The sequence below is a fragment of the Rhinolophus sinicus genome, chromosome 3 (genome assembly GCF_057876585.1).
Source record: "Rhinolophus sinicus isolate RSI-liver-muscle chromosome 3, RSI-T2T, whole genome shotgun sequence".
Lineage (NCBI taxonomy): Eukaryota > Metazoa > Chordata > Mammalia > Chiroptera > Rhinolophidae > Rhinolophus > Rhinolophus sinicus.
Genome location: NC_142503.1, coordinates 87,888,903 through 87,911,945, shown reverse-complemented (window position 1 = coordinate 87,911,945; position 23,043 = coordinate 87,888,903). Strand labels below are relative to the sequence as shown.

General features: G+C 42.4%; 1 protein-coding gene across 2 annotated transcripts in view; it reads right to left on the bottom strand.

Annotated features, from left to right (window-relative positions):
• Window positions 1-23,043, bottom strand: part of MEGF10 (multiple EGF like domains 10) — a 155,006-nt gene that overhangs the window by 5,542 nt on the left and 126,421 nt on the right. For both annotated transcript variants that reach the window (XM_074328540.2, XM_074328539.2), the window contains exons 14-22: window positions 15,800-15,946; window positions 14,476-14,610; window positions 13,832-13,960; window positions 12,358-12,486; window positions 10,047-10,175; window positions 7,745-7,873; window positions 5,359-5,595; window positions 4,153-4,280; window positions 2,262-2,385 (exon numbers count right to left, since the gene is read on the bottom strand). In XM_074328540.2, coding sequence (XP_074184641.1) covers window positions 2,262-2,385; window positions 4,153-4,280; window positions 5,359-5,595; window positions 7,745-7,873; window positions 10,047-10,175; window positions 12,358-12,486; window positions 13,832-13,960; window positions 14,476-14,610; window positions 15,800-15,946 — 1,287 coding nt within the window. The remainder of the gene's footprint in view (window positions 1-2,261; window positions 2,386-4,152; window positions 4,281-5,358; window positions 5,596-7,744; window positions 7,874-10,046; window positions 10,176-12,357; window positions 12,487-13,831; window positions 13,961-14,475; window positions 14,611-15,799; window positions 15,947-23,043) is intronic.

The following is a 23,043-nucleotide window of genomic DNA, read 5'->3' as shown; positions in this document are numbered from 1 at the left end:
AGTCAGGACACGATCATTATCCCTATTTTATAAATGAACAAATCAATTTTGAGAGGGTTATTAGTCTAGCGTCACATAACAGAATCAGGAATTGATCTCAGCTTTTGTGTCAAGTTCAGGGCTCTTTCAGCTAACATCACCACAACTTTCCCACCATTTAAAACACCTACACACTTCATCAACTGTAATGTGCCTTGCTCTGTTCTTTGTAAGAGAAGACTTTTTCTGTGCAACAACTTTAAAGGGACATTAAATGCAGAATTACTCTTGGAATGGAACAAACCAAGGAGATCCAGAATTTCCAATGAAGATTTTATGTTCCTAACAATCAGTCCCTTGGGTCTCATTGAGACAAAAAGCAGAGATTTGTGACCATTGCAGTGACTGCGTGTTCTGGAATCAGAACAAACTACAGTAGTGAAGGTGGAACAGAGGACTCTTCCCTCAGGAGTACTCGGTGGTATTTTACTGAGTATTAATTCAAGTACTTGTTTGAGCTAAATTATTAATGTAATTTAGACTTTTAAAAAGCCTCCCTAATGATAAATAATTTCACCAATAAGTACATTGTAAATAAATGTATTGTGAATAAGTGTGTTACATAAATAATTTTACTGTAAGTGTGCAAAAATACATATCCTATTGATAATGACAGTGTAGAATGCAGATAACAGTTGAGAATTTGTACTTATTTTCCTGCTTAGACATTTGCATTTCTGTAGTAAGAAGGGATTTCAGAGGCCACAGGGACTGGTTCTTACATCTGGCTCAGATGATTGGACGTATATGGTGTTCATTGCAAGATCAGAGGGGCAGCAGTCAGAAGACCACGTGAGACCTCACTTTACCCCCTTCTCTCCATGAAATCTTGGACAAGAGAATTAACCTCTCTGTGCCTCCCAGCGTTTTTCTTCAATAAAACAATATTCATGGAAGGGCCCACCTAGTAGGGGGTGCGAGATTTAGCAAATAAAAACACAGGAAGGCCAGTTAAATTTAAATTTCAGAGAAACAACAAATAATTTTTAGTATAAGTATACCTCAAGCTCCATACATTTGGGATATGTTTACATTAAAAGTATTTGTTGCTTAGTTGAAATTCAAACTTAACTGGGTTTTATGGTGACCTTACCACCACATAAATACACATGAAAGGATTTGTTACGAACAAGGTACCTCATACATGTTAGTTACTATATCACCAAGCTCCACCTTGAAAATAAGGTGCACACGCTTGGAAATGGCACCATATACTCAGTGGGGTATCATGACAGTTCACCTGTGCTCCCGGAAATCCATCCCCTTTGCAGGAGGGTCACAAGATCAAAACTTTTCTCATCATAATACAACAACATTGTTTGTACTTTTTACTCTCTTTCTCAGGTATGTGATGGAGTTTTCCAGGAGCTAAACCAAGTGTGAGGTCACTACTGACTGAACACAGATACAAAATGAAAATCTTGCCGTCCTCCATTAAGGCTGACATTAAAGAGGTTTATACAAGTGTTAAATAGGGCCACTCTCCTCACTGTTTTTTTTTTATTGTAGACATTTTTCATCAAATGCATCTTATGTTATCATGAAATGAGATTACTGTTATTAAAAATAAATTAATAAGTGACTGTTTAAAATGTTCTGTTTTAATTTGTAAGATGGTAAATATCAATAGATAGAATCCATATCAACAGAAGTTCTTCGGGGTCCACCTTTTAAAAATGTGTGAAAGGGTCCTGATTCCCAAATGCTTGAGAACCACTGACTTACTATACTCTCGTTGATATCGCCACCTCCTCACCTAAAAGGGAAAAGGGCCTCAAGTATGCCTCAAGAGCAAAGAGAAGCACAGATCCTGGTACTGAACTGACTAGGTTCCAATCCCAGCTCTACCATTTAATAGGCTTTGAGACTTTTCACAAGTTACTGAACCTCATTATGATTCAGTTTCTTAACTGTAACATGGAGATGATGATGGTAATAATAGTACCTACTTGGTAGTGTACTTATGAGAATTAAGTTAATACATGTAGAGTTAGAACGTAAGCTACAAGCAGGCAGAGATCCTTATCTCATTTTACCTGGCGCGTGGTAGAAACCCAATCAATGTTGGATAGATAAGGCACTTGGGACAGGTATAAGTCTATCATTTTGTTTGTTCGTGAATGCTGTCAATAGATCGCTTTGGCACAAACATAAATCTGTGACTATCTGAGGTGACTTAAAGATAAAGGCGCTTGTCCAGGGTGGGAGCTGGGGGAACTTGCCGAGCTCGTTGAGGTAGCCGCCGTGTTTCCAGTCCGCGGGCAGCGTACCCGTGCAGTCCACCACTGGGCCTCTCTTTCCAGGATTCACGTTTTTCAGATTCACAAACAGCTGATTGTTTTTGGACTGTTAAAAATATAAACAACACAAGATGTGAAAAGAGAATACAGTGTGGCACAGCACTGCCTCACTGATCTGGGGAAAGTAAGTCCATGGCAGGTATCAAGGACTGGTCCTGAAATGAGGCTGGGTGGGAGTGGGGCGGGGGGGGGGGGGGGGGGGGGCACGGGGGGCGGGATGAGCGCTTCCCGCCTGGTGGGACCCAGCCGGCAGCGGGAGTGCATGTCCATTGGCCTCAACTGCTGCCTCTACTGCCTCAACTTCTTCCTTTCACATACTCTGTGCCAATTAGATCTTGTTTGGATTTACACACATGGAACTTTGAATTGAGAAAAACCAAAGTCTTGGTCTGAGCTCTCCCATCAAACACTGTATTCTCTTGTATGAGTCACAAGCAACTCCAAGCAGCTTTCCTAGCTACAAACATGAGGATAAGATTATCTGCTTTGCCTCTCTCCCTGAATGTGAATGAGAACAAATGGAATGATGAATATGAAAGTCTCTGGAGAATGTGAAGTGCTATTTAACTATGAGGCGCTATAATTAAAATCCAGCTGCATTAACTTAATTGCAACCGAATTAATTAAATTAGCTTAGTTTTCTTCTAATGGAGAGCTGGACTAGACCATGGAGATTGGAAATATAATCCGGGTGCAAATGGGAGGGAGAAATGTTTGGGATTTCAGAGCAGTGTGGGAGAGAACTGGGGTGAGCTGGGTGGTCTCCAGAAGCAGCTTGGGGTCTGACAGCCCTGGGTCTCCAACCTCTCTGTGCATAGATAAAATGGGGATAAGAATCACTCTTGATTCACAGAATTGGTGTGAAGAGTAAATGAATTTCTATTTGTAAAATGATTAGAAATGCTCAGCATATTGTTCCTATTTGATCATTGACCTACAAAAATGCAATTTCATGTGGTTCAACCTAAATAAATACATATTATTGTTGTTATTGTTTGTTATGAAAGTACAGGTGGCCAGGAAAGGGTACTAGCAGATAGGTTGTGGGGACAGAGTCTCAGAGAGCAGTTTCCAGGCTCTCGGCCTCCTGTGGGGAGGTGCTGGCTCGGGTAGTGAATGACCATCAACTGTGATTGGTTAGCCATCAGCTGTAACCGGTTAGCCAATTGGCTACTGATGTAACTGCGGGGCTGTGCTGATTGGTTGGTTGGTTGGCAGGCAGAGAAGTGAATGGAGGACTGAGTATCATGTGGCTACTACTGCGTGTGTCTCGCCCGGGCGCCAGAGAGACTATAGTGGTATGACTCCCCTACCTATGGCTCCGTGGGTGTTCCTTTTTGGCCTCACCATGTCCTGCGTTCTTATGTGGGGAGCGGGACCAGAGGCCCCGCAGGCTGCCCCGCACAACACAGGTGGTCAGAAAAGACACACTTGGCAATTTTACCCAGGCTTGAGTCGGCTGTAGGTCTGCTGTGAGGCATTATTTTAAAACCTCATGCACTATTAGAAACATTTGTTTCCAAAGAGGTGCAATGGAAATAGTACAAATCGTAGAGACATGGAGACCTCGACTTACATCACTGCTGCCTCACTCACTAGCTGGGGAGCTATGTTTGGAAGTGACTTAAATTCCCCACTATTCAGTTTTTTTTTTGTCATTAAACTTGAGATCCTAATACACACAGGATTGTTTAGAGGAATAAATGATATGAAGTCCCTAGAACGGCATCTGGCAAACAGCAGCCCTAGATACCTTCTTGTTCCTTCCTCTTTCCCCTGCCCACCTTCAGCGGTGTGAGCCATTTCTTCTCACCTTTGCAATGGTCATCCTGTCCCGGTTGTTGACGTGAGGGGACGTGGCACACTGGGTAAGTGTGTGGTAACTGGGATTGGTGAAGTAATGGCTGTTAGCATTGCCACTATTGCTGTGAGGGAGGGTTTCTGCAAGAAGAGGAGGAAACGGTTAAGACTCCCGAAAAATCTGAGAGGAAAAAGGGGAAGCAAATGAACAAGAACAAATGTTTGGACTGCTTCCACATCACAAGCTGGGCAGAATACCCTCCTGCTCAGCATACTCAGCAAAGCTGCTAGAAGCAGCAGGAGTCTGCCTTCCTACCTGCCTCCCTGAAAAGTGTGAAAATATACACAGGTAACTAACTGCTCTTTGCTTTGGGGCTTGTGCAAGCTGGGAAGGCATTTCTTTGAAGCTACTTTTGCTGTCACTTTCCTCTTTTTTATACACTTGAGTTCTTGACACAATATTCTGCACTAGAAAGGTACTACTAAGTAAGTCAGTTACTTTATGTATTCCTCCGGAATCAGTGTGTTTATAAACATGTGACCCCCTTGAAATCCTTCAGTGATTGCCGAAAAATTAATAAATATTTTAAGTTTCCAAACACCTCAGTTTGAGTGGTTACTTCTTCTGATGATTGAGCGTGTCACTTAAAAAATTTACTTTTATGGGGACTTGTGACAGAAAGGAAAATTCAAAGGAGTTTTCTTAAAGAACTGCCCTGGATCTTACTAAAAGCAAAACTGTTTCTTATGTAACTTGGTTGCTGTGCAGTTAATCATTCTTGTTGGCCAAGGGACAGGCTGAAAGGAACAATGGAAAGAACCCAAGGCCAGAGATCGAAGACCTGGTCCTCATCCCTGGTCTGCTCCATGACCTTGGTAAAGTTACAGCCACCTCTCCTCTCTCCTCCATGCCCCCCACATAATGACAAAAGCTTGGGACTGGGTGCCCAGGAAAGCTTCTTCCAGGTTGAAATTCCCAAAGTCTAAAGCAACCACATAATGAATCTAATTAAAAAACCCTCATAGAAGACAACAGTGATGATTTTACTACTGTTAACCTATAAAACACATCTCTAACAACATATCTCTTCCAAACAAAATTGCCTCAAGGCGAATTGACAGTAACAATGGACAGCACCACTAAACACCCAGTTTCGAAGCACCAGGATGAAACCTTACTTTGCAAGGACTGAAATGCCTCTCATGGCTCCAGTCTTACCTGAAATGGCGTAGTCTGCATTCATGACCCTCATAGCGGGGGTATAGGTCACTGCTGGCATGCTCGATTCCTTTCCCTTCTGCTTGTGTCTATAAATAATGAATAACGCCAGTAGAAAGAGGACAACCAGGACAAGAATGATGATGCCCGCAATGGCCCCGATCTGGTAGGAATCAGCAGGAAGAGCTGTACTGGTTCTGCTTAAGCTGTTCAGATTTCCAACTATTATAACACCAGCTAGAAAAGGGCGAAAAAGAGATGTGAGGAAATATGACAAAGTACTTAATAAATGTTTGATCTCTAGTTATAAAAATCTCCCACTGTGGTAAGACCTGGATATTTTCAGTTCATGAAATGTTAATTTGGAAACTTTTGGAAACAAAACAGGAAGGGAAAACAAACATGCCTCATTTTCGGATGGTGTTGGCTTGTCTGTGCCCAGAGAAAGGCTGCTCTAAGCCTCAAAAAAGAGACAGGAGTTCCGGAGCCCCAAGTTACAACAGCAGGATTTGGAAGCTTCTCACATATTCCAGATTATGACTGACAATTACTTGGGAGTAATACTTCATCGGATTTTTATTGTGCTTTCCTATACAGTAGTAAGCATCTGAGGGACTCATTCGTAAATGTCTCAGCAGCCTAACTTAATTTTATGCCTACCCTTAGCATTTGTAACAGTAAAGCAATTTTCCTTCCAAGCAAGAATAACTCCAGTCCAAGGTCAGGATCTTCCTTATCCTGATATGAAAATACCTTTTACCTCAGGAGATAGTGTTTTATGCAGTTATATTCTATGACAGAAAGATCTGTCCCAATAATACCTGACAACATCACCCTAAAATTTTACTCATTAGCATTCAAAATTCAGCTTTCCACAGTTCTTCCTCCCGTTTCATCAAGTAAGGACACTAAAGATACGGATTAAAGGGGGTCAAATATATAGTGATGGAAGGAGAACTGACTCTGGGTGGTGAACACATAATGCAATATATAGATGATGTATTACAGAATTGTACACGTGAAACCTATGTAGTTTTGTTGACCGTTGTCACCCCAATAAATTTTAATTAAAAAAAAAAAAGGAATGGATTAAGAGTTAAGAAACCTGGCAACAACAACAAAAAATTGATCCAGATATTCTGAACTTTCCCTTAAGCTCACAGGCTGCAGTTTCATCATCTGAAAGTAAGGAAACTGGCCTTCATGAAGGGGCTTCCAGCTCAAATGTCCCTATGACTTTATGATTCTCAATGCTAGACCTCCTGAGAAGACAGTCTGCCCTGAACCACAGAGCACCAAGGTCAGTGCAGTGTGGTTACAGTGCATACATGATAATGATGTGACCGTGGACTATAGCCTCCTATATTATGACAGTCAAACATAAATCATGAGCAGGTCAAAGTTATGAAGGAAAATGAAATGAGTACCTACATAGCCTCCAGTGTGAGATGACTTCACCTACAATACTGTATGGATTTTCTAAAGCCTTTACACCCCAGATGCTTATCATGCTTATTACTGACCGAGGAGCCCAGCACACAGTAGGAACTCTCTGGAGACCATGCTTCCGAGCCACCAGAAGCATTTTCTCAAAGGCCCCGTTCACCGGGAATCAGAACTGCCCAGGTGCGTCCATGTAGAGAACAAGAATTCCCAAGTGATTATGACACACACTCTAGTTAAAAACCATGGGCACAAGGGTCTTAACAAGTTAACTATATGCCTACCAAAGGACCCAATCATCCTACTCTTAGAAATGTACTTAACAGAAACGAAAGCATATGTGCATACAAAGACTTGGTACACTATTGTTCACAGCAGCTTTATCTGTAATAACCAAAAACTGGAAACAATCCAAATGCCCATCAACAGGTGAGTGGGCAGACAAATTATGGTGTATCCATGCAGTGGAATCTACCCAGCAATAAAAGGACTGAACGACTGACACACACTACAACATGGTTTAATTTCTCAATAACTACGTCGAGTAAACAAAATCAAAGAAGTATACAGTATAATTTCATTTCTGTGAAATTCTGAAAAATGCACTAATTTATAGTGAGGGAATGTCCTGGGATCTAGGGGGTAGTGGTGGCAGGGAGGGACATGGGGAAACTTTTGAGAGCGATGGATATATTCATTATCTTCATTGTGGTGATGATTTCATGGATATATACATATGTCAGATATTATCAGATCGTATACTTTGTGTTGCTGCGGGACAGCAACAATAAGACATGCATCTGACAGCTAAATAAACGACCAGTGATACCTTGCAGAGTGATGAGGATTAGATCAGATAACACAGGTGAAAATATTTAATGTTGGGTGGTAGGTGGAGGTCATACAATACGAGGCAGTAGTTATTACTTCCTAGTATCCTTACCTTGATCACATCGTGCCCCTTTCCATCCTGGGCTGCAGTAACAGGTCCCAGTGATGTGGTCACAGGTGGAGTTGTTCAGGCAATCACATATCTGGCGACAGCCATAGCCATATGTTCCTGCAGGGCACTCTGAGAAGGAAATGAAAGTGCAATATAGCTCTCCAGCCTTGGGAATCTGGGGCAAGGCTGTCTCTTATTGGATGATCCTGTTGTCTGGAGGCCAGCCCTTTCAGGGGATCCCTATTGGCCAGACTTGTACCACCCAGGGTGCTCCGGAGCTGGCCAGCATTCCCTGACTCATAGTGGGATGCACATGCCAGGTGATACAGGGCTGGAGACTGAGCCCCTCATTACAGCTCCTGGCACTTTCAGCTTCTATGTACCCACTTCCCAGATGGGTGTGTAGAAGAGTCTGTGGCGTCCCAAAGGAACTGATGAGGATCATCGCTGGGGCAATTTGAGATGATTGCACCAGGCCAAACTGTGAGATGGAAGGGGACCCGACCAAAAAGTATAAACTAGAAATGCTTCCTTGAGAACAAGTGTATTTTTATGTAGGTTCAGGGACCCTCCCGCATTCTGACTTGGATTAGCTGGAAGTAGGGGAAGAGGGAGGGGGCAAGTTTTGTCAATTTTCTAGGTAAGAACTTCACTTACCACAGAATGGCTCAAAGTTTGGATTTGCAGGTGGAAGGCTGAGAGACTGAAATAGTGGGGTTTTTATGATGTAGTCTTACTAAATTTGGGCATGAATTTCAAAGAATAGCATAGGCACGTTACATCTAAAAATCATGACAAAACAGTGATTGATGTTTTTGGTAAAGTGAGCAGCAGGGGGCAATGTGCTATTATTATCAGATTTCTCTGTCCAACAGAGGCTTTCTGCTTACAAATGAGCACTGGGAGAAGTCTCCAAAAATAGGGACATTTTAATTTGATGTTCAGAGTAATCATGGAAGCACTTAAGAGGCTTTTATTTAATAAGACCATAACCAGTCTGCCATTCAAGGGAAAGTCAGTTAGGAGGCTATTCTGGTTTCTCTGCATATACGTATGTTCACACATGTTTAGACATTTGTATACACACACAAAATACTTATATACACAAAGGAGTGTGTAGGCAACTGTGTGACAGTAGCCGTTTCATGATTAAATGAACTAATGGAGCAAAACTGAAATTGGGCCTTCTCTGTCTAGGCTGCTTCTTGGATGTCACTTGCTATATTTGCTAAGCAGGAGGATATGCAAAGGTATTCTAGGGTTTAGCACATAAGATTGAGACAACCACGCTGTCTGGTGGTGCTGCGAGGTGCTGGAGGGGTTCAGGGAGACTGATGCTTTATTGCCAACATCCTGCTATGCTGATCAATCTTTCCAGGCCACACTGTTCCTACAGCCGCGTAACTCCCAAGAATGGACATTTTGGTGGCAGGGAAATCTCCTATACCTTTTTCTGCTATTATGATCAGACAGTGAGCCCCATAAGCTATAAGCCCTTATTTATTCCTCTTGAACACCAAAAGTCACAGAGGAAAAGAACAATAAACTAATCTGAAATACTCAGTCTAAAACTAAATGTTCTCCTAACTCTGTAAGCTGAAGCATAGCTGGTGAGGTGGAAATGGATAAACCAAGGATGGGTAATTCCAACAGAGCGTATTCTCCCACGATGGGATTTTTACAACAGAATTTTAAGGCAATATATTGTCTTGAAGGTTGTGAAGATTAAGATGAAAGTTTTTAGCAGAAACAGTATAAAAGTACTTTCTAGAGAAAGTTGGCAAAGGATGGCAGTGTCTTCATGGACTTGTTCGCTCACCCATAGTGAGGCTAGCCCTGGGCTTCCAGCCTCTCTGACTCCTGCACACTTAGCCTGGCCCCACCCAATGCAGTCTCCTTCTGTGTGAGACCCAGGCTCTGCCTTTGCCATGAAGAAAGCTTGACTGGCTCTTTTAAAGCTCTGAGCAGCCATGTTCCAAAAGTAAGGAAGGGAAGAGGGAGCCAGGATGAACAGATGGAAAACTTGAATTCTGTCTTCAGTCATATGGTCATGCCCCCTCCACCCAGAGCACTGAGTAGTTTACTCAGAAGAAAATTTTTGAGAGAAAAGGCAGCCAGCAAGGATCCCAAGGCAGCCAGGTCTTTGGGAGGGGAAGTCAACCGCGCTGGTGAGCAGCTATCAGCTGAAACAACTTCAAAGTTGTGAGTTCTGCCTTACTACTCTCAATTATCTAGGAAAGCTGATTCTAGAGAAGAAGAAAAAAAGAAAGACCATCTAGGAACGTCATACTGTCATACTCACTCTGCTCACAGTGCTTCCCCATGAACCCAGTGCGGCAGGTACACTGCCCAGAGATGTGGTCGCAGTCAGCTCCGTTTTGACACTGGCATATCAACGCACAGTCCTTTCCATAAAACCCCAGAGGACATCCTGTGCAAGAAGGGACAGCAGGGGTCAAGAGGCTGCTGAGGAGAAACACAGCTCTTTCCTCTAGCATGGCTGTGTTTAAACCTTGAGCTAAGAGAGAGTGAATAAAGACAATACTGTGTGTCTCAGCTTGTCACAAAGCCTTCTTTAAAGTCTCAAGATGGGGCGCCTGCCAGGAGGTTGTAACTCACAAGCAGGAGGCAGAACGCTCCCATACCTGGCAGTTTAACCATCCTGGGTTCCCTGGAGACAACACTAGTGTCTCCTAATAAGGCATCTCCCCACCCTGCAAAAGTCTGGGGCATTTCCTTTCATTCTTTTACGCTACTACTTGAATCCTGGACTCAGATTATGTGGACTGAAATGAGTACTTTATATTATAAAATTACATGTATGCTTTTACTTACAGTACAGACCATTTCCAACTCTGATACTAGTCCTGTCTACCGTATCTATAACTAACTCAGATAATATTATTTCCTTCACCGAGATGTGGGGTAGAATGCTGAACTTCAAAAATCCCTGCACTTCACAGGTACTTTGTGAAAAAGCAATAAGCCTCATACTGCTGCACAATTTTCAAGACTCAGAGCAGAAGCGCTCTTGTGCTGAGGACTTGCACAAGCCCTAGTGACTCTCACGGGCCAGCAGCTGCCCTCAAGAGTGTTTCGGGGCCCTCTGGAATAAAGAAAGCTTCAATGCAGGCTAGCTCAATGGCTGTTTCCAAGTATCCCATGTCCCTTTTATTTGCCATTTTTCTTATAGGGAGGTTTTAATGAAAGCTCAACTTTCAGGAAACAGAGGCAGACACAGAGGCCAGAACAGCACAATCACCACTGCCATAAGTAGGTACTTATTTAGCACCTAATCTGTGCCCGATCCTTCTCACGCATCCTCTCACTGAATCTTTGCAAGGGTGGCTATTACCCCCCCACATGGGAACCAAGACTGGAAGACCCCAAGTCACACAGCCAGCAAATGGCAGGATGGTGGGGCCATGATCCAAATGCAGGGAGTCTTCCCCCCCACACCATGTTCTTTCCACTGTGCTGTGCTACTCCCACTTACAAAGCTCCTCTGTTTGAAACGGGTGCTAATTCTGGAATTACAAGCAATAACTTACAAGTACTTTTCTCTAAGGAGCTCAAAAACCTTTATATGAATATATACAATCTTGGTAGAATATGCTTGGGACAATCTCTCTCCTTGCCAATTCTTCGTTTCAAATCATGGCTCAAGGTCTATACCCCTTCTAGAACATTCCAAAAGACTTGTTCAGCCTATTCTCTAATTATGTTCTCTAATTAGTATTAAACAAGAATTGCCAAGTTTCAGACCCATCTTTCTTTCACAGCTTATTATTGTGATTTAAAATTATATATTATTATTAATGAGAACCATAATACATGCTTTCCTGTCTTATCTCCTTTACTCAGTTGAAGGCAAGAGGGTACAGAACAGTCTTTTATCCCCAGTGGTGCCAGCTGTGGAGTATTCTGTATAACCTCTGATGCTAAACACCTCATAGAAGAAGAAATAGTTAGGACACGATGCGATATAAAAGGGAAAAAAGAACTAGTGATTCTTAAAGCATGAGGCATCACCACCTGGAAAGTTATTAGAAATGTGAATTCTCAGGTCCCAGCCCAGCCCTACTGAATCAGACTCTCCGGGAGTGTGGCCAGCAGTCTGTTTCCTGAGCCATCGGGGTGATTCTGAAGCTGGCTCAAGTTTGAGAACCACTGAACTCATTCTTCTCCAAGAGCATACGTGAAGTAAGGCAGTGAGGCTTGTCACCTTCACTTCCACTTTCTGATCACTGTCCCTTATCCTAGCCTTTGTGCTGTTAGAATACACCATAGGGAGCTTGCTTCATACCAATAGGGTCTGGTTAGAGAAGAGGGGAGAAACAAAGCATTATGGGTAGCACTGCTCCACCTCACTGTCCTGATATGACACAGATACCAGAAAACTTAGGACATGGCAACTCTTCCCCGTTTAGAGAATTTAGATGTCTAGAGGTCATGGTGTAGGTGAAACATTCCAATGCCAGAAATGCCTGGTGCGCTCAGCCCGTACATGCTAAGGGTGAGGCTTCGTGCTGCCTGGGGTGGCTCCCTGGGGACCAAGGAGGGAGATTGGGGCGGGGGGGGGGGGGGGAGTGCTCATCAGGCTGGCCGCTTACTCTGTGTGCAGTAGAGGCCCGTCCAGCCAGGAGTGCATTTACATTCCCCGTCGTAGGCGCTGCAAAAGGCTCCATTGTGGCAGTTGCATGTGTGGATGCAGTTCGGGCCCCAGTGGGCGGGTGGACAAGCTGAAACGGCAACACACATGGCGGGCGCTGTTAGAGCTCAGAGGCCAGCCCCTGGCAGAGCCAATTCCACCCACCCCTCCCCATCTCCTTGCATGTCAGAGGTCAGCAGTGAGCATCGGGACTGAGAAAGCGCACTGCTCCAGTCTAACCGAAACCCAGACGGCAATGCGGACCGGGACAGCCGCCATTGTTGTTGATGCGCACATCCGTTCACAGATGGCAGAGTGGAAATCATCTCAATTTTACAGGTTTAGTTATTTAAGAAATGCACATTCAGTTCTCTGTGCCCAGGACTGTTCAGGGAATAGGAGAGAGCAGAGAATGAGACAAAGTCCACACTACCTTCTGGAAGCTTCTATTTTAGTAGAGGAGGCTGGCATACCAACCAGCCAACCCAAAAACCAATGGTAGTAAGTACTATGAAAAATAAAAACACCCCAAAAAGCTGACCAAAGGGAACAAGAACGACGAAGCTGCTCCCTTAAGGAAGGCCTCTCCGAGGAGAGGATGTTTGAGCAGAAGTCAGATAGAAAAAATTATGTGACTTGAGAGAGGTTAAGTGACCCAAGGTCATGCAATTCATTTCTTTGATCTCTAAAACTGACCCTTGTTACCCCATTCCAGGGTTGTCACCAGAGGCTTGTTTTAAATGTTAAGGTTCCCAGTTGTATGTAAGCATTAGTTTACTTATAAAAATTCTTAATTAGAAAAAGCAGAAAATAATAAAACTAAATCTTAATTTATCTTAGATCCCATCTAAGATTTTTTTAAAATCTTAGATTTGAAAAAACTAAACTAAATCTTAGTGGTCACTGCCTATTGAAGGGTCACTGCCTATTGAAGGGCCATCTGAACCTCGGATAAAGTATCCGTGTAATAGTAATGTAAGGATATGTGGTTACCCAGTATGGACTACGGCCCAATGAAGACGATAAATACATCTGAGGTAATTTTAAAAATGGAAAAAAAAAAGTCTCCCATCATGGTGTAACCATTTTTTTCCCGAGAACAGGGAGAAAATAATAGCTGGCACTTGAGGTCTGGAATGAATCTTAGAACAGACTTTCTATGTGACCCCCATTTTACAGATTCACATTGAAAAGTGAATAAGCAAGAGTGCTATTTATTTAGGTTCTTTCCAAGTCATTGCTGAGATTTAAATATAGGACCACTGCATTGAGCTCTTAATGGGGAAAGAAAGCCATTTAAAAATTAAAATAATGTATCTTATAATTATTCATATATGTTTTCTTCTTGATTATATAACCACTCATACCTCAATCCTAAAGAATGTGAAAAGAAACAAATAAAAATGGTTGATCAGTTATTCTCAAATGAGACTTACGCTGAGAGCAGTCACTGCCGATCCATCCCGGGTAACACTGACAAGATCTGTCAATAGGGTTACAGGTTCCGTTGTTGGTACAGGTACAAATTCCTGCACAGTTTTTCCCAAATCTGCCACTGGGACACACTGTGAATAAGTTATAGGTCAGTAATTCACAATTACTGTCTCATCTCACAGAGCCCTAGACTCCTGGGACAGGAAATGACTTCAAAGGTCATCAACCCAGTCGCCTATTTAGTACGTAGCTGCCGCCACTCGACAGCATCCTTCATCCTGAATGGGCTCATTTGTGCAAACACATGAAGTCAAACACTTTCATTAACGCATCACAAGCAGGAGACATCATCACATTTCTGATTTTATAACTTCTTGCTCAGGGAGTCAAAATCCTTCCTCATATTGATTTTTCATGAGAGGCTGTTTCCAATTAAAACTGAAGAGGATCCCCGCTCAGAGAATAAAGCTGGAGTGGCAAGCCAGCTTTTTCAAAGCTCAAAGTCATATTTACAGAAGCTGCAAACACAGCGTACCCGAGGCATGAATAGCTGATAGCTGAAGACCTGTCCTTGGGAAGCCTGAGGACAGACTGCATGGGGCTTGCTCATCAACACCTCTTTCTCCAAAAGGCCTGTGTGCCTTACCTTCATTGCAGAGGGCACCTGTGAAGCCGGGCAAGCAGTCACACAGGCCCGTGATGTGGTGGCAGGGTCCGCTGCTATGCACACACTGCGGGCATGTCTGGCTGCAGCGATGCCCATAAAAACCAGGGGAGCAGACTGAAAACAGAATGGAAATGACGGTTATCTTTTCTGAGATGTGTTTCCTTCATAATCCACATTGAGATCTAGTTCAAGTTTGGGGTAAAAAAAAAATTTTTATATATACAATGATACTGAGAACCTTCCCAGTATAAAACAATCACCACCGAAGGAACAAGGATATTTTTTAATAATGAAAAGAAGTCACTAAATTATGAATTGCTTGAGGGTAGGCAAAGGACTTAGTCCTCTTTATTTTCCCATTTATAGCCCCAATTAGCTTGAGGTTTGAACAGGGGCTTGAAGAACTTTTGCTGAACAAATAAATGAAGGAAGGAAATAAAACACTAAATTCTAACAAGGCCCAAATAAATACTCTCAAGCCAGGTGTTGATCTTTTATTCTTTAAGAGTCTTTACTGGCAATAAATAGATCTACAGTCAGAATTAAAAGATTGTTCCCCTCAACATGGTCCAGGTTAGTGATTGTGACTGAAAAGTGAATAAGAAAAATGCTAAATAAGTAGGTTCTTCCCAAGACATTATTTGGATTTAAATATAAGATGACTACATAGAGCTCGTAATGAAAAAAAAGTAATTAGAATTAGAATAATGTGCCTTATACTTAGTTATAGTATATTCCTTTCTTGATTACATTTACGGAAAGATTTAGTAAAATCTCATGGATCATTTCCTATCTTAAAAATTCTACTGATCAATGTCAACATCGCCCACTTTTAACTCTGCAATTCTATTTTCCCCATAGCACTGACTTTAAGACTATAAGTAGGATGCTTGATTTGCCGCAAGGTTTGGCTGATGTTGACTTCTAGTAATTGAAGTAAGGCCAATGCCAAAATTGCTGAATAAAATATTTACAGGTCAGTGGATTTCTGGAACACCATTTGCAAGATTTAAGGCAGGATCAAGACACACATCCTGGTGATGATGACAATGAGACAATGAAACCCCAAAATGGCTAAAGCCCCATCTGTTAAGTTAGTCCTGAAGGTTGGAAGGAAAAAAGCTCTTGGGGAAGTGCTGTTGAGGACAGCTCTGCAAAAGGACAATGGGATCTATGACACTCTCCTCTGCCCTTGACCGCAACAGAGCATCACTATGAACTGAGAGGTGGGACAGAGATAATAATTCTGTACACGGTGCCCTGAGAAGAAAAGATAGAAACTGCTGCCTAAGGAAGCACTTACTTCTCTGACAAGTGGTACCTCGGAACCCTGGTGCACACTCACAGATGCCATCGTCAGGGGAGCACGAAGCCCCGTTTTTGCAGTAGCAGGGCAGGGAGCAGTTGGGGCCCCAGCGTCCCTCAGCACACACGCTGTCACAGTGGATACCTGGAACAGTGCACACATGCAAGGCTGAGTGACAGGCAGAGTGGGTGGGCACATCTGGGATGCTAAGTCAGAGACAGGACTAACTAAGGTCATGGTATCATGCTGAGTTATCCCAGGCAAGAATGAACGGATGTGGTGCAAGGTTTAAAATACATATATACACATCAATACACCATCATATGTTGTGTGATCATGTATCATAACACTAAAATCATCCTAGGACCATTGTCAATAGTTATAAAAAAGAAGGCATAAAATACTTTTGTTATACCGATTTTCTTCTTCAGGAGGAGGGAGCAAAGGGGAAGCCCAAGAGCTCTATTAAAGGCAAAATTTATCAAAAATATTGTTATCATTTAGCTTTTAGCGACTTCATCCCTCCTCCCATTCTTTATTTTTACAGAGAAATGGACAAAGTGTAAAAAGATAAGGAGAAATAAAAGGTGGTTAAATTGTTTTACATAAAGAAAACCTCCCCTTTGGAGCAAACGAATAAACACAATCTTAAAATAATCTTAAAATACATTGTGCAGCACAGAAATATACACTAATTTGTGCCACCAAATTCCTCTTTAAAAATTTAATCTGACATTGGGTAGCTATAGGTGAACTATCACAATAATGTTATTTATAGCTGTTGTCTGAGCTATTGATCATTATGAAGCTATATATAGTGTTTAACTCTCACTCTGGAAATAGAGAAACTTTAGAGTCAGTCATGAAAGAACAAAATGCCTGAAAGAAACATAAAGAGAAGCCCAAGGTGCAAAAATAAAAATAAAAACCAAGTTTTATTTGAAGTAAATGAAAGTTTTTTGTAAATTTGTACTTGACACACAACAGAGACCTCTTTCCTGAAAGTCCGAATTCTTCACAATCCAAAGAAATGCTCTTTGCATTGAGAGGTAATAAGAATGAGTTATAATTAGTAGTGAACGGGCGACTGCTGATTAGACCAAGTGAAAACATGGTAAGAACAAGCATACTCTCTCTCTCTCTCTCTCTCTCTCTCTCTCTCTCTCTCTCAAGGATTCTAGAACACTAACACCACCCAGTACCAAGGAAGCTGAGAAGGCAATGTTTGTATTACAGTTTTTGCTTCTACATTGATTAGGAGAAAAGTTACCATGGCCCGAACCTTAAATCAGAAGCAGCCCCAACTATAATGCGCACACTGCTAATTGGTGCACAGCAATTCCTACTGGACCATTAACTCTACTTCTGACTGTTCTGCCTTTTTCCGTCACATGGTAAAGGCTGTCAAGTAGGCATGAAAGCACACAGACCTTACTGTGTATAGCTGGAACCAACAATAGACTGTTATGTTAACTTGGACTGCAGGCCGAAGAAAGGAGATCAGACCTCTTATAAGCTCATTGGGCTTTAAGAGCTCCCCATAGAATAAAATATGGAATCTTGGCCCACTATGATATTTCTTTCCTTGAATTCATAAATATATAATCTTTTTTTTTCCCCAAATCTCTTTTGAAAAGCTGGGATGGAATTGCAAACTCTATGTTCCCCAAATGTGATTCACCAGCAGTAGAATCTTACGTGGTGTTTTGACTCACACCTATACTGCATAGAAGCATCAACTGTATGGAGGAGTAAACCACGTTGAAAGGAGGCTGCACACCTAAACTTTGCTTTGTGAATTTGAAGGAAGTACCAACAAAGGTAACCTGCTACAGGCTTCAGTCTATTCAAATTCAGGTCCTGAGCTCTGCCAGTGAGCCAGGACTGCTGTTTAACAGCAGCTGAAAAGGGGACACCTGCTTCGTAGAGATTCCCACATCCTGGTCATTTTAGTCTAGAGCCACCCACACAAATCCCAGTTAGAGTTTTGGATTAGTAGAAGGTGAATGATTACTCTGTTAATCTCAAAACCATCCTGAATATTATTCCTGGTTTTTTGGCACTTCTTTTGTGCGTGTGTGTGTGGGGTGGGGGGTAGGAGCTTTGGGAAGGGGGAGATGTAGCAATTTATGGTGATTTAGTTTATCAGCTACTTGCCAAGTCTCTCCTTCACATTACACTTAATCAACGCAGTTAAGATGGAATGAAGTACACCATTCCATCAGGTCAAAAAGTATATGCTGCTTTTTTCCATTAGAGATTATCATGATTTATATATAACTTAGCACATTCTCTATCAGAGCATGTTAAGAAAAATGACTCCAGGGCAGATTGACAAACCTGAATAAGTGATCCTTTATTTCACATCTGATTCCTCTTCCCTAATAGGTTTGTTCAGCTGGTTCGCATAACCATCAATCATGATCAACTTTATCGAGGTAATTTTCATATAAGCAACAAGGCAGAAGCTATAGCAAGGAGATCCATTGCAAAGATAAGCTTGTTTCACATGATTTACCCATCATTTCATTTCTAGACAATCACAGAGAATTCTAGAGATCATCTATCAAATCTTCTGTCTCCATTCATATGCATATTTCAACAGAACCAAGCTTAGTTTCAAATAACTTTTATTATACAATTGCAATGATGTCTTTCCTTGGAAAGTAAATTATAACAATTCTATTACCAACGCCCCCTAAATATCGAATCCTTTTCCTTTTCCTCTATCATCAGTAAAAATGAGTCATAGTTTGCAGATATTAATGTCTAATCTATTTGAAGACAAATACAAAGTATGTCTCAGCCAGGGAGCAATTCCAGGGAAAAGTGTGAAGCTGTCCGTTTTCTTCCTGAAGCATCATTTTCTCATATCACTACTCCTCCCCTTAAGGCCTCTGTGACCTCTTGTTATCTTTCCCTTTATCTTATAGTCGGGAAAGGATAAGATAAATCTATTATTGCTGAGGTGTTGCCTTCTCTAGAGAATATTAATATTTTCAGAGATACACATGTTAAGAGCCTAAGAAATAAATCTCTAATTGTAGAATTTCAGGCAATGAGACTCACAGAGGGGATACCGGGGTAAGTGCTTCTCTAGGTTACACTAGGTATATGGCTACGATGTGACCTCTATGGAAAGCAGTGAAACTTTTTCTCCAGGATAGGGAATTGTAAGTCTGCTTTAACCATTTTGTGTTTGTGTGTATGTGTGTGTATGTGTTTACGCCTGAATTTTATTATTTCCATTGATCTCATCCTACTCTTTGACAACTTTGCTGGAGTCCTATAAGACATCTTTTCATTTCCTTGTCTGTCAAAGACAGAAAAGATAATTCAATTGAATAAACATTCAACAGCTCTGGCAGCTGCTTGCTTGCTGATGAGAGGGTCTCTAAGAACATTCAAGTCTGGAGTGATAATGGCCCCAGAACAGGCACGCCCGTCTCTGTCTGGGGATCACTGTCAGGGGAGGAAGCAGTCTGTGAAAATGGAGGAGGGTTCCGAGGTAAAGGAAAGGTGGCTGCAAGCCTCAGAGGCCCAAGGAAGTAAGTGTCTTTTCCTTCAGTAATCACAAGTCGGGGACAGCTGGAATGGGGGCTGGGAAGAGCAAGGGAGGTGACGTAGAGAGCATCTAGGAGTGGTCACGTCGATCAAAGCCAGAAATGCCCTACTGTGGAGTGTAAGGTTCCTCCTCCTGGTATTAACAGGGACCAAGTGAACGATGAAGTAGGAGATCTGCATAATTAAAGTTGGGGTTTATAGAAGGGCAGGAGATAGTTGGAAGATGATGAGCCTGGAAGAAAGAAGACCTGTCAGGAGGCAGTTTTGGGTTATCCATGCAAAAAATGACAAGGTCTTAAACTAAATCAGAGCCAGCTGCGATGCAGGGGAAGATGAGTTCCAGAGAAACACAGGAGAGAACACAGATAAAAGATCCACCCCTACCCCATAATTACCCAGGGTAATTACTGAATTCTGGCAGCTCCATGAAGGAGAGACGGTGCCTGGTTTTGTTCTCTACAGTGCCTAGCACGTGGAAAGTGTTAAACAGTTGTTGAATGAATCAATAAGCCCAGCCCTTCTTCCAACATGATATTCAGGATTATTTCCCAACAGGAGGGAGCAACCATATCATTCTTCCTTCCCTGAAGAAGTGACGACAGGGGCACTCAAAGCAGGAAGCCTGGCATATTTATATTTTGTACATCTGAAGGGGTGACCCTTCCTAGCTAAGAGGGTGGAAATGTCAGCCTTGCTCACTTTTGAGAAGATATACTTTCACGAGCCCAGGTCTGTGTTTTTCAATGCTAGCCCAGATTATGAAGCAATAGAAGGATTATGGGACATCTTGAGGAAATTCTGTTGGAATGTTTCCCAAAGGCTTTAGTAAAAACTACTTCCGGAAACAACTTTTTAAGACATTTGGAAGAAGGCACAAAATAGGAAGGAGGTATCTTTAAATGTGCAGGAATCTCTGGCTCAACGGAAGCCCTTTTTCCCCCCAATAAATGTTCTAACGCTGATAAGGAGATCTGTGAAGGACTGCTTTTGCCAGGCCTGAGGACAAAGAGCTCCTTGATAGCCTTCACAAGTTGCTAGGCAATGGCTGAATGATCGTGATAAACTTCAGCTAAGCGGCTCTGTGCCTTTAATGGCTGATGCAGTATGCCAGCCGCCTCCATGTGAAACCAGCATTCACTGCGCCTTTGTGATTGCATGAATGCGGAAAATGAATCATCTGGGGTGTCACTATTTCCCCCTCCTGGAGATAACACCCCAACTCCTTGTCTTGCTTAATTGTTTATATTCCTTACGCCAGAATTGCGATACTTGGGGCGCTAGTGAACGAAGGAAATGATTTCAATTCGATATCTCGTTTCTGAGCTGCAAGATGTTACACATATATTAGAGCAAAGAGAGAGATTTGTTAATAATAATTGGGCTTGGTGATTATAGGAGGGAGGAACTACAGGATTTAGTCCTAACACGTTTCTGATTTTCTAATCCCCTGGTCAACAAAGCGGCGGCACACTGCAGTGTGAGAAGGTTTTCACTAGTGTCACCACTTCTGCCCACCTCTGAGTCTGCCCTCAGAGAACGAGAGCTTCTTTCTGCAGCCAGGAGAAAACACTGCTCTTATCTTCCTGTTCCCAATACCTAAGCATTATGGCTCCATATGACTTGGAGACACTCAACAAATGGCTGTTAAATTTGTCAAGTATGTGGATATTATGAATTTTAAAGATCCATTAAAAAGGATCTGCTTAATATAGATAACCAAGTTGAAAAAAAACATCCTGCTAAGTCAAATCAAAGATGTTTGCATTTGCACTATAAAACGAAAACACTAGAGAGCTTGGCCCATCTTAGCCCTGACCTGGACCCAGATAAAAACAAACAGAACAGACTGTTGGGCAGATAGGGAGGTCTGGAAACTTTGGTATTTTTCTGCAGCCTTTCTGTTGGGAAGGCAAGCTCCTTCTGAATCCTGACTTCAGAGAACCCACATTCTGCCTTTATAGGACTCCCTTCCCTGCCCCCAAGACCATGTAGACAGACAGACCTAAGTTCCTGCATACACCCTCTCCACCTCTCAATACTCTAAAAAGTCAGATAGCTAGTTATTTGCACCTGTGGCTGACTGGGGACGCGCATGTTAATTAAAACTCATTTGCACATGTCACTGGAAAGGGAGGGTCTCCCAGGATAAGAATTCAGGCATCACTAAGCCACATGTGAGATTTAGGACAGATCAGTACCTGAAGTAGTAGTTCACTTGCTCAGCTGGTCAAACCTGGTGTGTTTGGGGAAACTTAAAACAGGAGGGCTGTTCTTCCGGACAGGGGCTGGGACCACTGCAGGCTGAGTTCTGCTTGCTGGAAGAGCAGAGAAGCCAGATTCTTCTCATAAACTCGCCTGAAGGTTTTCCTCCTTCCAATGTCCCCTTCCTGTCTGCATTCAAATGACCACCCTACCTCTCTTCCTCCTCTATTTTCCCCTTCTTTCCATTATATCATGTCCTGCTAATCCCTTTCTCTTTCCGGAGACTCCTACAGGTTGGTTTGGCATCCTAGTCTCTTTTCTCTTGGTTTAGCATTTAACAATTTTTTTTCTGGTATGAATGCATCCCTAAGACTCCTCCCGTCTTTTGCCACTGCTTATGAGGCTTCTGTCACAGGAATGCTCCCCTGAGTCCCCCCTACTCTTCAATAACAAGAGTAGCAAGGCATTGCAGAGGCCAGGCTACAGACTAGTAACTGCCACTGCACAGGCCAACAGGACAACTTTTAAAATGACCGACAGGGCCACCAAGTAAGGCTGTGTAGGTTGTTGCAGAGCCCCTGGACACAGGGCTAAACTGGGGCAAAAATCCAGCTTGTACCCCACCTGCCAAGAAGTGCCCGCTGAGAGATTACCAAACCTTCTCCAAACTTGTACAAAAAGTGCTTTATGGGCTGGGCAAGGCACTCACCCTCCAGATTGTCATTCAGTAGTTGTGAGGTGGGGACAGGCAGGGTATATGCAAGTTAAATGAGTTCTTAGGAGGTGACGGTGATCTTAGCCATGGTTGAGAACCAGGCTGGAGACTGTATGTTTCCAGAAAGCTGGAATGAAATCTTGATAGCTGTAACGCTCACTGAAGAGGTGTTCTGCCTGACTGAAGTCAGAGCAGAAAGGAAGAAAAAATGTCAGCATGTTCCTACTCTTTTTGGAAAATACTTTATAAGGCAAATCATTCCATTACTATGGAAACACACACACACACACAGACACACACGGCTAATTATATTTCATTGACATCTGGAATCTCAGAACACTCATTTTGAAAAGCCAGGCTCATTTTATAGCAGTGTGTGTGTGTGTGTGTATGTGTGTGTATGTGTGTGTGTGTGTGTGTGTGTGTGTGCAGAGGTGTGGGAGAAGGAGCCCAGGACACAGCCTATACCCTGAAAGGTGTTTCATTTTTCCCCCATTTTTTTTTTTTTACTGCAATCTGTCCCTTTTTTTATAAAGTAGTCCATTGGTTAAAAATGTCAATAAATTAAGGTTTTAAATAACCACATAGGTCTGACAATTAAGTTTGCGAACTTGTTGCTACGCTGTTGCTAACCTTTTTTTTGGTTAAGATATTTATTTTTTAAATTTATTGGGGTGACAAGTGTTAGTAAAATTACATAGATTTCAGGTGTACAATTCTGTATTACATCATCTATAAATCCCATTGTGTGGTCACCACC